The following is a 12,566-nucleotide window of genomic DNA, read 5'->3' on the forward strand; positions in this document are numbered from 1 at the left end:
GGGGCTGTGCCCCGGTTCCCCCTACGCCTCCCCAGCCCTGTTAGCGTCCTTTCCAAGGGCATTAGTGCCGGCTAGTGCTATTCCATAATTATGGAACCCGGGCAGCTTCCAGGAATGACGCTAGCTGGCGCTATACTTTTTGACGCAAACCTGCGTTACTAGGCAAAAAGTATAAATATGGGCCATGGTTCAAAGGTTTGCACCACAGTTGACGCAACAGCAGCACAAGCCTCTCATATATATACCCCTAAGAACATTGTTTTCAAGGGTGGGAGTGGACAGGAAGCATTAATAAAATTAAAGTGGGTGTAGTCAGAGTGATTTCTCAAGGAAAAAAACATTTTCATTGTGGAGAAAAAAAACTACAATTCCAATCATGTGAAAACAGTTTGATATACCCACTTATACCTTATATACAAAATGCACGAGGAAAGCTCTTCCCATGCTCGCAAGTGGGAATTCAAAGTAGATTTCTACAATCAGGCACAGTGTGTGCGAGTTATTCAAATTTGCGTTTTCTGATGGCCTTTGCCAGGAAGGTACCACATTCGAAACTACCACATCACATATAAATAAAGGCAGCTTTTTCAAGTGTGAATGGTGTGACTGTGAATAGTTCTACTGGCCTGTACCACAAATTACAATACAGAAGTCAAGTTTTTTCTTTATTTGAAGAGAATGCCAGATCGTACAAAATAAAGACAATGTTAAGTCATGGAAGATTTTCAGTTTCTACAAAATCTAACGATTTCCCCAATCCGTGTGCAACTCCTCCAGCCTGTCATAACATTTACACATGTTCACTCTTGAGGTTTCTGGTGACCCATGACAATTGTTATTTTTTTCTTGTTCACGTCCTCATTACTAACAAGATAGGTTTTTATTTTCTTAGCCTCTCCTAAAGCACATACATATGCATGTGTACCATCATGCTTGGGCATTTTTATTCCAGATATATGACCCACTTCACAGCATCCAATATTTGCTGTTCCTAGCACAACTGGTCACAGTAGAAGTTTTAAAGCTGCATCCATCAATGTGGATATATTAATGTTTGTGGATATAAACTGATCATTAGAATTACATAGCTCATGTTTGTTTAAATTTACTTGTAAAATTCAATTGTATATTGCACGTTCAAAAAGGGTGACTCAGAAACCCTAATCAGATCAGATTGTCAATCTACAGGTTTGTCACATTCTCTCGTTGAGCACCACACCTCTCAAACTCTAACTTTTACACAAGGTTGCAATTGTTTCTAAGGTATTTAATACTCTACTCCATTCTTTTTCTGGCGATTATGATTCCAAATGCTAAACATTGTAGTCATGAGATATAAATGTGAACAATGACTGGCAAAGACAACACTTCTCTGGACTCCTCTTCCACTGGGACAGAAGACTTGGACCAGCTCTAATTCTTCTTCTGTTCGAGATGCTCTTGTTCCTCTTTCTCCTTCTGCGCTTTCTTCGCTTTTTGCTGTATTTTCTCCCATTTGGAACTTATATCTTTTAGGAATTCTTCAAAACTGCGGGAGATAGCTGCAGTTGTTTCTACCAGATAGTTCCTGAGAAAAGGAGAGAGACAATGTCAGCTACTAGCAAATGTGTCTGAGAAAGAATATGCAGCTATTCTGGTAGAAAATGGTATACTGCTATGGGTGACACTGGTACATAGCACAATCAGAAAATCTGTAGATTGTCAATCATTTAAAAAATCGTCAACATCTCCTGTAAACAACCTGGTTTCAAATACTAAGTGCCAAATCCCAAATAAAAATGAGAGCTCTATGTTGAGAATTCAATATATTTGAATAATAAAATTTTTATTGAAAAGTCATTGCACATACCTGCATTAAGATCCTGATGGAAAGGAGTGTCATATATGCATTAAATGCATTTATTATCCTGTTTCACAAAGAGCTCCTCTCTGGAAAAAGAACTAAGCCTCATCACAAGAACACTATACATTCCCAATAAATGCCCTCAACTCATGCAACAATCACTAAACTAGAGATTTAGCCACCAAAACAGAGTTCTATGTAAACTACTGATATTGGTGTTTAAGATTATCTATGGCACAGTCCCCAATTAACTCTCTCTAACACTGAACAAGTAAATCTTCACTCTTATTCTTCTCTCCACCAGCAGTCACATTTTTGGGACTAGATGTACAAACATTTTTGCATTCATAAATGGTCCAATTCACAGAATCTGCCTGTTAGTGAATGCAAAAATGCACTTTGGTATGTACAGCAGCACAGCTGCGATTTGGGAAATTGTTACCAAATCATGACTACCTTTTGCAATTCTGTATTTGGAAGGGAAGTATTTAGGACATCCCTTTTAAATACTTAAGCACAGTCATACGTATTACTGTTTTACAACTAAATTCCAGGTTGCAAAATGTTAGACCTGGCATCCTTGATGTGGGTTCCCCTGACTTTTTGTCTTCAAAACCTCATGTTTTGCTGCCCTTAGGACTCCAGGAACTCTACGACTGCTAACCAGTGCTAAAGTGCATGTGCTGTCTACTTAAAACATGGTAATACTGACTTATCCATAATTGGCATATTTAACTTACTTGTAAGTCTCTAGTAAACGGGCACTACCTGTGGTCAGGACCTGTAAATTAAATGCTACTGGTGGGCCTACAGCACTGATTGTGCCTCCCACTTCCGTAGCCCATCAAATATGTCTCAGGGCTGCCACTGCAAAGCCTTTGGGGCATACTTAAAAGGAGCTTGCACCGTCGTTGCTTCATTATTTTTGACACTTCAGAAGCTCATTCAGTACTCCATATTTACAAGGCGACACATTTCGCCCAATGCATCAATTTTTGTAGGCCTGCGTAGAAAAATATCTGCGCTAGAACCGGCTGCTCCATGCAGATTGTACTGTATGCAAGGTAGGCATTCCTTTGTAAACTCTCACTTAGAAATGACGCAGTGATAGTTATGAGTTTGTTAATGTGTGACACATCTTTTAAATGCATCATTCTAAGCATGTAATACATCAAAATTCACACTTAGTAATAAGAATCTGACCCGGTGAAGGCACTTAACACACTGTGATAAGTAAGTAAATCACATCCCCTCAACTAGTAGTAGGCCTATCCATGTAATAATCATGTTTTAGGACCCCTTTACCGACCTGGGACCATGACACAGTAACATCATCATCTACTGCAGCAAGGCAATGTGACATTTTGTACTCATGTAAAGAACAGGCCAGGATTGCCACATATCCATATAGGAATGGGCCTCCAAGTCCAGGCAAGCATACTCCAAAGCTCAAAAGGTAAGTGCACACATAAGGTAGGTAATACCATTACAACATTTACTTGTATCCACTCACATTAAAGTGTAACTCAATATGTCACACATACTTAGGTATCTTTGTACACATAAGTAGACTATGCCCACTGTAATGTGACACATAGCCAGACTACATGCTTGTAGATTCACACCCAGGACCAACGGAATCGAGTCAAAAGTTAATGTTCTACCATTTCACACCATATTACATTGGTCCCCACACATTAGGCTAATTGCATCAGTCAGAACTGATGCATTGCCTATGTTTCTTTAACTCATTGCTGAAGTTGGCCCTGTCGTAAGCCTAACTTCAGCAATACAACACTTTCGGGGCAAATGAGTGGTGGCATCTTTCCCACAGATGCATCAGAATTTGCAAGATGATGTGCCATAACATAAATAAGATGCGTCCATCTTGCTGAGTTTTGTCGTAGTGCAGTGCAAGTTCTTATGGCGCATCGATGCCACAAAGCAGCGATGCGTCACATCTTGTAAATAGGCCCGGTAATGTGCAGTTTTAATCTGTCATGCCGACCTGAGAAGTTAGCCCGCTTGCCAGGCCCAAACCTTCCTTTTTAATACATACAGGTCACCCCTAAGGTGGGCCGTGGAGAGCCTAAGGTCAGGGTGCAGTGTATTTAAAAAGTAGGACATGTACTTTTAAGCTTTACATGTCCTAGTTTTGAAAAACTCTTGAAATCATTTTTCAATACTGCAAGGCCTATCTCTCCTATAGCACATCATTGGGATTGCCTTATTACATTTTATAAATTTAAATTCCAACTGGGAAGAGATGGAACCACTAAATTCTGTGTCTTTAGAATCGCAATTTAAAATCACAATTTATGGTGAAGTGGGATTTTAAACTGTAACTCTGAAAATGCTACTTTTAGAAAGTTGGCATTTTCTTAATTTAACCGTTTGGTGCCTTCTGCCTGTCTCTAAAAACACATCTGGGATGGGTGACAGCTGGGCTTGTGCATTCCCTCTATACAGCCACACACAAAGAGAACTTAGGTGTGACTGATGGGCCATCCACACCTGGGCAGGAATGGGAGGGGGAGCTGACACTTACTCCTCAGTAGTGCAGCAGTCTCTTCAAATGATACACACAGGGAAAATGAGATAAAATCCAAGAGATGTTTATTCTCATTGGATGACTCCAGGCTAGAACTCACTGTTACTCTCTCCAACCTTTACAGCCCTCTCTAGATAATGGAACCCACAACACCGAACCCTGAATGAAATAGGCAGAAGCAAGATGTCACACATCCTCCCCTCAAACATTGCAAACAAAATACCACAGAAGACAAGGTAATGGAAACACTACATAACCACAAAACAGATAAGAACCAAGATAAGTTATGCAATCATCAAATCTACAAAACAAATGTCAATGATACATATGAGACACAAATGTGATCACTTCTATAACTTATTACAGCACACATTTGATCAATTAACTACAGTAAAACATTAGAGAAAATGTCAATTAAAACATTTGAAATTTTAAGGTGTCAATGAATGCAACTTGGTACACTACATGTCATATAAATTGACCACCACCACATCCCCAACTTCTACCTTGATGTCCAAGACCCCTTTACTTGAGTCATATGGCCGTTTCCTTTGAACCTGTTTGTCCTTCTCCCTCACCACACAACCATCAGTCATCTTGTGTCGGCGTTATAGCTTCTCAAATTCATCCTGACCAGCACTCTTCTTCACCCAAAAGGGGCAAGTCATAACACTGGACTGCCTCCTGTGAGCATACAGAGATAACCCGTAGGCTTCAACATTCTTCCACACTCTTGCCAGCTGCAAACCCTCTTTCAAAATTCTATTGATTTTTTTCTACCATGCCATTCAATTTGGGATTATAAAGTGAACACATCTTGTGCAAAATACCTGTTTCATCTAAGAACTTCTCCATAGCACATGATGTGAATTGAACGTAAGCATAGGCCCCTGGATTGCTTCCTCTGATGAAAACTTCCTCAAAAACCTAATCACTGACGCCGTAGTAATTTCTCACACAACTGCTACTTCAGGCCACCTGGAGAACATATCCATTAGCAAAAGTAGATAAATTGTTTTGGACCCCACATTAATAGGTCACCATATTGTCCAGGGCAATCTCTTCCCACAGTACCATTGGAACATCTCTACATACCATAGGGGGCGTTCTAACTTTCTTTGTCTTGTCACTTAAAGGACAATCAACACATTACCTTATAATGCGTTCAGTCTGTATATCTATCCCTGGACACCAATATTCACCCTTCAACCTTTCTTTTGTTTTACTCATACTGAGATGTCTGACATGCACCAAGTCTATCAATCATCTTCTCAAGACTTATGGAGATACCAGTCTTAAATTCTTTATGATCAATCCATAATTATCTGATAATTCTTCCCTTACCATGCAAAATATCTTCTCACCCTCACTGGACACATCCCAGGCCCCTACTTTGAGAATCCTATCTCACACACTGTCCGTGTCCTATTCATCTAACCATTTGGTTTCCGAGATGCATCGCTCAGTCACTTTACACATGTGGATGTCTTCATCCACCCACCAATGTTCAATCTGGACTTCTTACTATCTGCCACTGCCAATCTGGAAGGACAATCAGCTGTTTTATTGGAAACTCCATATGCATACGCCATATTAAATTGAAAGTTCTGCAATGACACAACTGACTTGCAAATGTGACTAAACATAGAATCTAGACACTTCTTTTAAAACATCTCATCTAATGGTTTGTCATCAGTGTACACATTAAACCTTTGCCCCCATAAATACTTCTCAAACTTTCTTATAGACCAATATGAAGCTAGAGCCCCCTTTTCGATAGTGGAATATCTTGACTCTGACCCTCTGAGTTCCCTGGATGCAAAGGCTACGATAACCTCTCCATCACCCTGAACCTGCTCCAACACTGCTCCTACAACCTGTGTCAGGATCAAGGCTGTGCACGGTCCAGGTCCCACCCGAAGGTCCACTGTGAAGATTTGTGGTGCTTTATGCGCACCACTGGTCATCCCCGCCTGTTCCAAGAATGGCCAGCAGCGTTGTTTACCCTGTGGTAAAGCTCACATAGCTGCAGGTTCAGGCCATTGGTGGTCAAGATGCACTTATCAGTGTTATTCTATGAAGGGACTACATTTCCCATGTTTTTAGAGGCAGCAGCCATCTTGGGGTGTGGCTGGCCTATGAAGCCCAGCCACACCCAAGCTCATGGCTCACTATTTTGAAGACTTCGATGCAATCAGACCTCAAGGGACCTTCCTCTGGAGCTAAGCAGAATTTCTTCAAAGGCAGCTTGGCAGAAACTCGAAGTTTCCTGTTATTCCATTTGGAATCCAGACACAAGTAGGTCATACTCGTGGAAGGTAAGGTCGTGAAGAGCCCAAGTCAGAAGGGAGTTGTTTCTCTCTAACTTTCAGCGTTCCCCTAGCCTAACGAGCATGGCATTTTAGGCCATTTGAGTTTAGCACCTCAGTGCACAGCAGCATCGCGCTCAGGAAAGGCGGTTCAGTTCATGGCAGCAACTCGCTCAGTAAAGCGCTTCAGTTCACTGCAGCAAAGCGCTCAGTAAAGGGCTTCAGTTCACGGCAGTAACGCGCTCAGTAAAGCGTTTCAGTTCACGGCAGTAACACGCTCAGTAAAGCGCTTCAGTTCACAACAGTAGCGTGCTCAGTAAAGCGCTTCAGTTCACAGCAGTAACGCACTCAGTAAAGAGCTTCAGTTCACGGCAGCAACGCGCTCAGTAAGGCGCTTCAGTTCACAGCAGCAACGCGCTCAAGTAAAATCGCTTCAATTCACGGCAGCAATGCGCTAATGATAAAGCACTCCAGTTCACAATAATAACGCACATTGACATAGCGCTCCAATCAAAAGGAATAAACGCAAATTGGCATAGCGCTTCCGTTCCAGAGGAGAAAAAAGGCGCTTTGGCCACAATATTTGAAAGCACTTCAGTTCACCGAAAGTAAAGTGCCCTTTGCTCAATACTTAAAGAGCTTTTCATGTACAGGAGAACATTTATTGAAAAAGGGTTTCAAAGATAAAGAAATCACAGGTTTCATTGTTTTAGGATGCATGATATGTGAGATGCATATTAAGGAGTTTTATATTATGTGAAAAGTCCTCTTTAAATGTTTACGAGTCTTCTAAAAGGAGATCTAATGTTTAGAGTTTTATCAATGCATAAGTGGTTCTATGATTGATATTTAAGAGAGTGTCCATGTTCTAAAATTCTGGTCTTCTTGGGACTCTGAGGTCTTAGTTCATTCTGGTGTTGTGATTTACAGAAAAGGCTATTGCCCAATCACAAATAATTTAAATCTGGTGTTATGGAGATGCATGTACGCAAAAGTTCTAATGGTGAAACAGATTGTCATTAATGAGAATATGCATGTTTGTTCTAACTTTTTCCTTTTCAGATCTCTCTCCCAGCTGTTCCCTACCCTAATTCCCTTCCCCCGCCTGGCTTCACCATAACTCCGTGCTATTAAAGCTTTCTGAGTTGGTGACGCTGGGAGGTGGGCCTTCTTGTTCAACAGCGTGCGGATCCCGAGGAAAAAACACCGTGACACCCTGGTTACTAAAATCTGTAGACACTGAAAACAACATTCCTCGATGAAATTACTCAAGTTCTGAGCTCCTTTCAAACATGTTTTAACATCTGAAAAATCACACTAATCACCCCAATCAAAATCTACACCTTTCCTCAACAATACTCTCAAAGCACAAGTCCTACTTTCAAAATTTGGCACAGAACAATAATAGAAATCTGCCATCCCCAAAAATGTCTGCACGTCCTCCTTCTTTTTCGGTCTTGATTAATTGAGAATATCATTCACTAGGTCAAATCCCCTTGACCGAAATTACATTTCCCAAATACTCAATTTCATCTTGTGGGAACTTATACTTCTTAGTCATTGAGTGTCACACTGTTCTCACTCAGGATCACAAGTATTCTCTTGACCCTACCCAAATGCTGCTCTTTGTCACATACAAATATCAAAATATCGTCCTGAAAAAATAGGACTCCTGCCAGGTCACCAAACATTCCTGTCAACAATCTCTGGAATACCGAGCTACGGAACACAGACCAAATGGCATGTGATTGAATCTGAATGTGCCAAAGTTCTTTGACTGATCCGTGACTCCGACCTGATGATATGCCGAAGTGAGATCCAGGGTGGTAAACCACTTAGCACCCAAAAGAGTTCCCATCATTTCCGTTATATTCAAAAGAGGAAACAACTTTTTTTTTAGTTCTCCTAAGTCAGTACATAACCTGATCTTATTATTGGCCTTGCAAGCTATGACAATGGGAGCCAACCATTCTGTTGTTTACACCTGCTCAATTATCCTTTCACCACACAGCCTATCTAATTCCTGTTTGACAGCTCCCCTCATACTATAAGGAATATTCCTTGCCTTGCAAGAAAAGAGAAAGCATCTGCCTTGAGCTTTATGTCATGCTAGTAATTCTTCAAACAGCCTATTTTAGATGTAAAAACAGAGGGAAACTCTGCCACAAGATTCTATTGGAAATTCATTGACACAGTTAACTTGGACCTGAACCTATTGATTATCATTGCAATTTAGTGTTTTACCCCACAATTTCTAAGGAGACCAACTCAGAATGATATCCCCAACAACTAAACCCTAAACCTTACCTTCTACATTCTCCTGAAATGTCCATCAAAATAAACAATTAACTCTATAAGCTTACCACTATAAGAAAAGGGTCAGAATCCAGCAACTCAACTTTGCCTTTAAAGTACCTGTTCAACATTACAACTGATATTAACATCAAACATGGACCAGAATCCATCATCATTTCTATAGCAATGTCATTAACCCAAACTATGTCAGTAGGATGCCCAATATCATCACTCAGTCCATTGACAGTATCCGATATTTGCAGCCAAACGGGTTCAATCACCACATTTACTTAATTGGTGTTTCCTTTGTCTTTATTAAAATTTTTAGGGCTTGTAACACTCTTAAATCACTTAGCATAATATCCCTTTTTTTTCACAAATATTGCACTCACATTTGATAGAAGGACAATCATTTTTATTGGCCCAATGTCCTACAAAACCGCATACTCCTTTATTTGTTTTCCTGTATCTATTTTTTTAAACTTGTGCTATTTTAGAATTAATAGCATTAACTACCTGCAAGTCAAGTATCTTAGCAAGTTCTGACATAATTCTGTAACACATGCCTGAGAATGTTCAATTTGGTTTGCCACAAGCACAGCCTCAGTGAGTTCAGGACCTCCTTTTAAGCACAAATCTTCTCCCACCTTGTCATTCATATACCACAACATGAACTTACCCACTCATTGGTATTGCCATGAAAATTGCATGTGGAAGTCAACTGCCATGAAGCTGTCACACAGTCTTCCACTGACTTATCAGGCGGCTGACAACGCATACCAAAATTATGTCTTTCCAGTCTTACAGACACTTCAGGCAAATTATGCATGTCTAACTTTTTCACACACTATATTTGTTTACACTAGATGCAGCATCACTTCCTTCTTCATCAGACTAGTCTGTGATGTGTTCAAACACTTCCTGCCCTTCAGATCTCATACAATACAGAAGTGAGGAGGTTTTCCTTTCAGCAGAAAAATTTCTATCACATACTTTTAAATAATTGTTGAACACCTTTTTTCATTTGGACCAATTTAGAAAAGGCTCACCAGCCATTGGCAAGAAAAACAGAAGAGAGATATTCTGCATGGTAAGATCAAAGTGAATAAATGCACAAAAATGCCCAGTCCCCCAACACACAACAAACAAGAACAGAGGTACAACAGCATGGCCAATCACCGGTATCCAATTTGATTCTCGAAACTTCCAAGAGTCCACTTGCGTAATATTAGCTGAAAAGAAGAAAAATTAAATAGAACTTGAACAAAGTTGAGGTAAACTTGGACTTGGCCAGCAGGTTGCAGTCACGCATAGAATGAAGGTGGAAATGCGCAAAGTGGAAATGATGGATTAACGCTTCCAATCAGTGTTGCCAGATTGAGCTAGTTCCTGCACAAATGGGCAATATTTTTCCCATTTGTACAGGAAAAAAACCCAATGGCGGGTGCCTAAGTTTTGGGCGTTTATAAGCTAGTTGTGCGCAAAATGTAACCTAAGGCAGTGCCATCTTCAGCAGTGTCAGAAGCACTCTACTCCAATGGAGGAGGTCAAAACTTTTTTGTCATCCGTGCCGCAGCTACAGTCACTCACAGTCAGGTAGCTATGTCCACCCAGCATCTGATCCAACTCTGTCACGTGATTGCTGTGTCTGTGCCCCAGAGCGAATATGCGCAAATTCCACAAAGCTTGCAGCATCATGATTAAACACACTGTGGCAATCACACTTGTGCGCTCAGGGGCACAGGCACATTGGATACATACACTAAACGTGCTGCTGCAGCCAGCAGCACATGCATGAACTGCAGTGGAAGCACACATGCTGCTGGCTGGCACCCCAGCTAAGGTGCAGATGGTGTGTAGTCTACCGTAACATGTTTGGGGGCACAGGGCCATCAATCAAGTAGTGTGAAAGTGCTACAAATTGATTGCCCTGTCAAAATTATTGTCCTGCCCCCATGGTGCTGTTAAAAGTCGCATTGGTGCATGCAGCCCTCACTCTTGTGCGGACAGTGCTGCACGTGGGAAGGGACCCCACCCCAGCAGTGCCAATGAGTGACCTGACCATCAATCTTCTTCACTCTCTTGAGCGGTGGCCGCTGGGCCCAACTGGTGGCAGTGGGGACTGAGTAGTGGCATGTGACTGGTGTGTCCAAGCCACCTGCCACCGTGACTTCACTGTCAGTGTCACTCAGTCACGATGACACAACGCTAACTACTCTGAGCCTTGTCACCTCTACTGTGATTCTACCCATGGGCCGTGCTGTGGCAGACTCCCCCTCCCTTTGTGTGAGGGGCGGCAGCTAGTGGTCGTGAATGGCCTGCAGTCCAACCCCAGACCCATGGCAAACCTACTCTCCGGCTCAGCCTGCTCTGTAAGTATATTGTACAAAGTTAAGTGCTGCTGGCTGGACTGGTGTATGTGCATAATTATTTGTGAGCAAACTGCACAGGGAATGTAAGCCTCTCCTCCCGCCTCCACCCCCACACCCCTCCTCCCCCATGGCCGCTGCTGCCACCCAAGCCTTACATGATCGCCCCTGGCAGCTGGTCACTTAATCACAATGTCAGTTACCTAAACCAGTGGTCAAAGTGACTTTAGCATGAGCACTTCTACCGCTGGTTTAGGTAACCTACTGCTGCTGTTGTGACGCCACAGAAGCCTGCCAGCCTCTCTTTTACCTTGAAGAGCACCACCCTGCGGGGCCTGCATAGCTGAAAACTGCTACTACACAAAACACAACTCTCTCCAGCAGAAACATTAATCATCATTTCACTTTGATGTTTTTATTCTTGCCTGAAAACTGTTAGATACACAAGTAACCCTTCGGCAGGAGCCATCCATAAGTTATATCCAAGCACAGCACCCCCTTCCACAGCTCATTCACAGGTGCGGCTGAATCAAGTAACAAAAGGATTTCTGTGGCAAAAACAGTAACCCACCAAGCTATCTACATAAAATTAAGTTCGGTGATATCATGGTACATGTTCTTTGTAGCAGGCACATTAACCCCTAGGGTGCCCAGGACGAGCTGGTCTCTACCGGTTGCCCGGTGCCGAGGACGTGGACAGGTCGTCCTGCTATGTCCTGCTATGGGCCCCCGGGCGCTAGCGCTCCCCCAGATGGCCAAGCACCCCACTCCCCTGGGCAGAGATGGAAGGGGAATCGCTTCCTCTTTCACCCCCACCCCGACCCCCCAGCGGCGTCTGATGCTGGCACTTATTGTTTTAAAAAAAAAATGTTTATGTTTGGGGTACGACCCCTTAGGCAAGGGTCGCTCCCGGGGGGGCAAATTATTATTAGGCCATTTCTGCCCCGCCAGGGGCAGATCGGTCTTGCGATCTGCCCCCGGGGGGGCAGAAACCACTAGACACCAGGGATTATTTTTTTTCTCTTCATACTTGCGCATAAGGGGAGCGGCCCCTTGGGCAAGGGCCGCTCCCCAGTGGGTCAAATTATTTTTAGGCTGCAGATCGGCCTAATATTATTAGGCCGATCTGCCCCTGGGGGGGGCAGAAAACCACTAGACACCAGGGTTAATGTTTTTTTTTTTTCTTTTTTATGTGTGGG

At 42.4% G+C, this 12,566-nt stretch overlaps 1 protein-coding gene across 1 annotated transcript in view; it reads right to left on the bottom strand.

The window, feature by feature from the left end:
* Window positions 1–652: 652 nt before the first annotated feature.
* The window catches only part of LOC138249261 (apovitellenin-1-like), a 136,417-nt gene continuing 124,503 nt past the window's right edge, over window positions 653–12,566 (bottom strand). The window contains exon 4 of the mRNA XM_069203230.1: window positions 653–1,567. Within this exon, the coding sequence (XP_069059331.1) occupies window positions 1,414–1,567 (154 nt within the window). The 3' untranslated portion in view covers window positions 653–1,413. The remainder of the gene's footprint in view (window positions 1,568–12,566) is intronic.

The sequence above is a fragment of the Pleurodeles waltl genome, chromosome 8 (genome assembly GCF_031143425.1).
Source record: "Pleurodeles waltl isolate 20211129_DDA chromosome 8, aPleWal1.hap1.20221129, whole genome shotgun sequence".
Taxonomy (NCBI): domain Eukaryota; kingdom Metazoa; phylum Chordata; class Amphibia; order Caudata; family Salamandridae; genus Pleurodeles; species Pleurodeles waltl.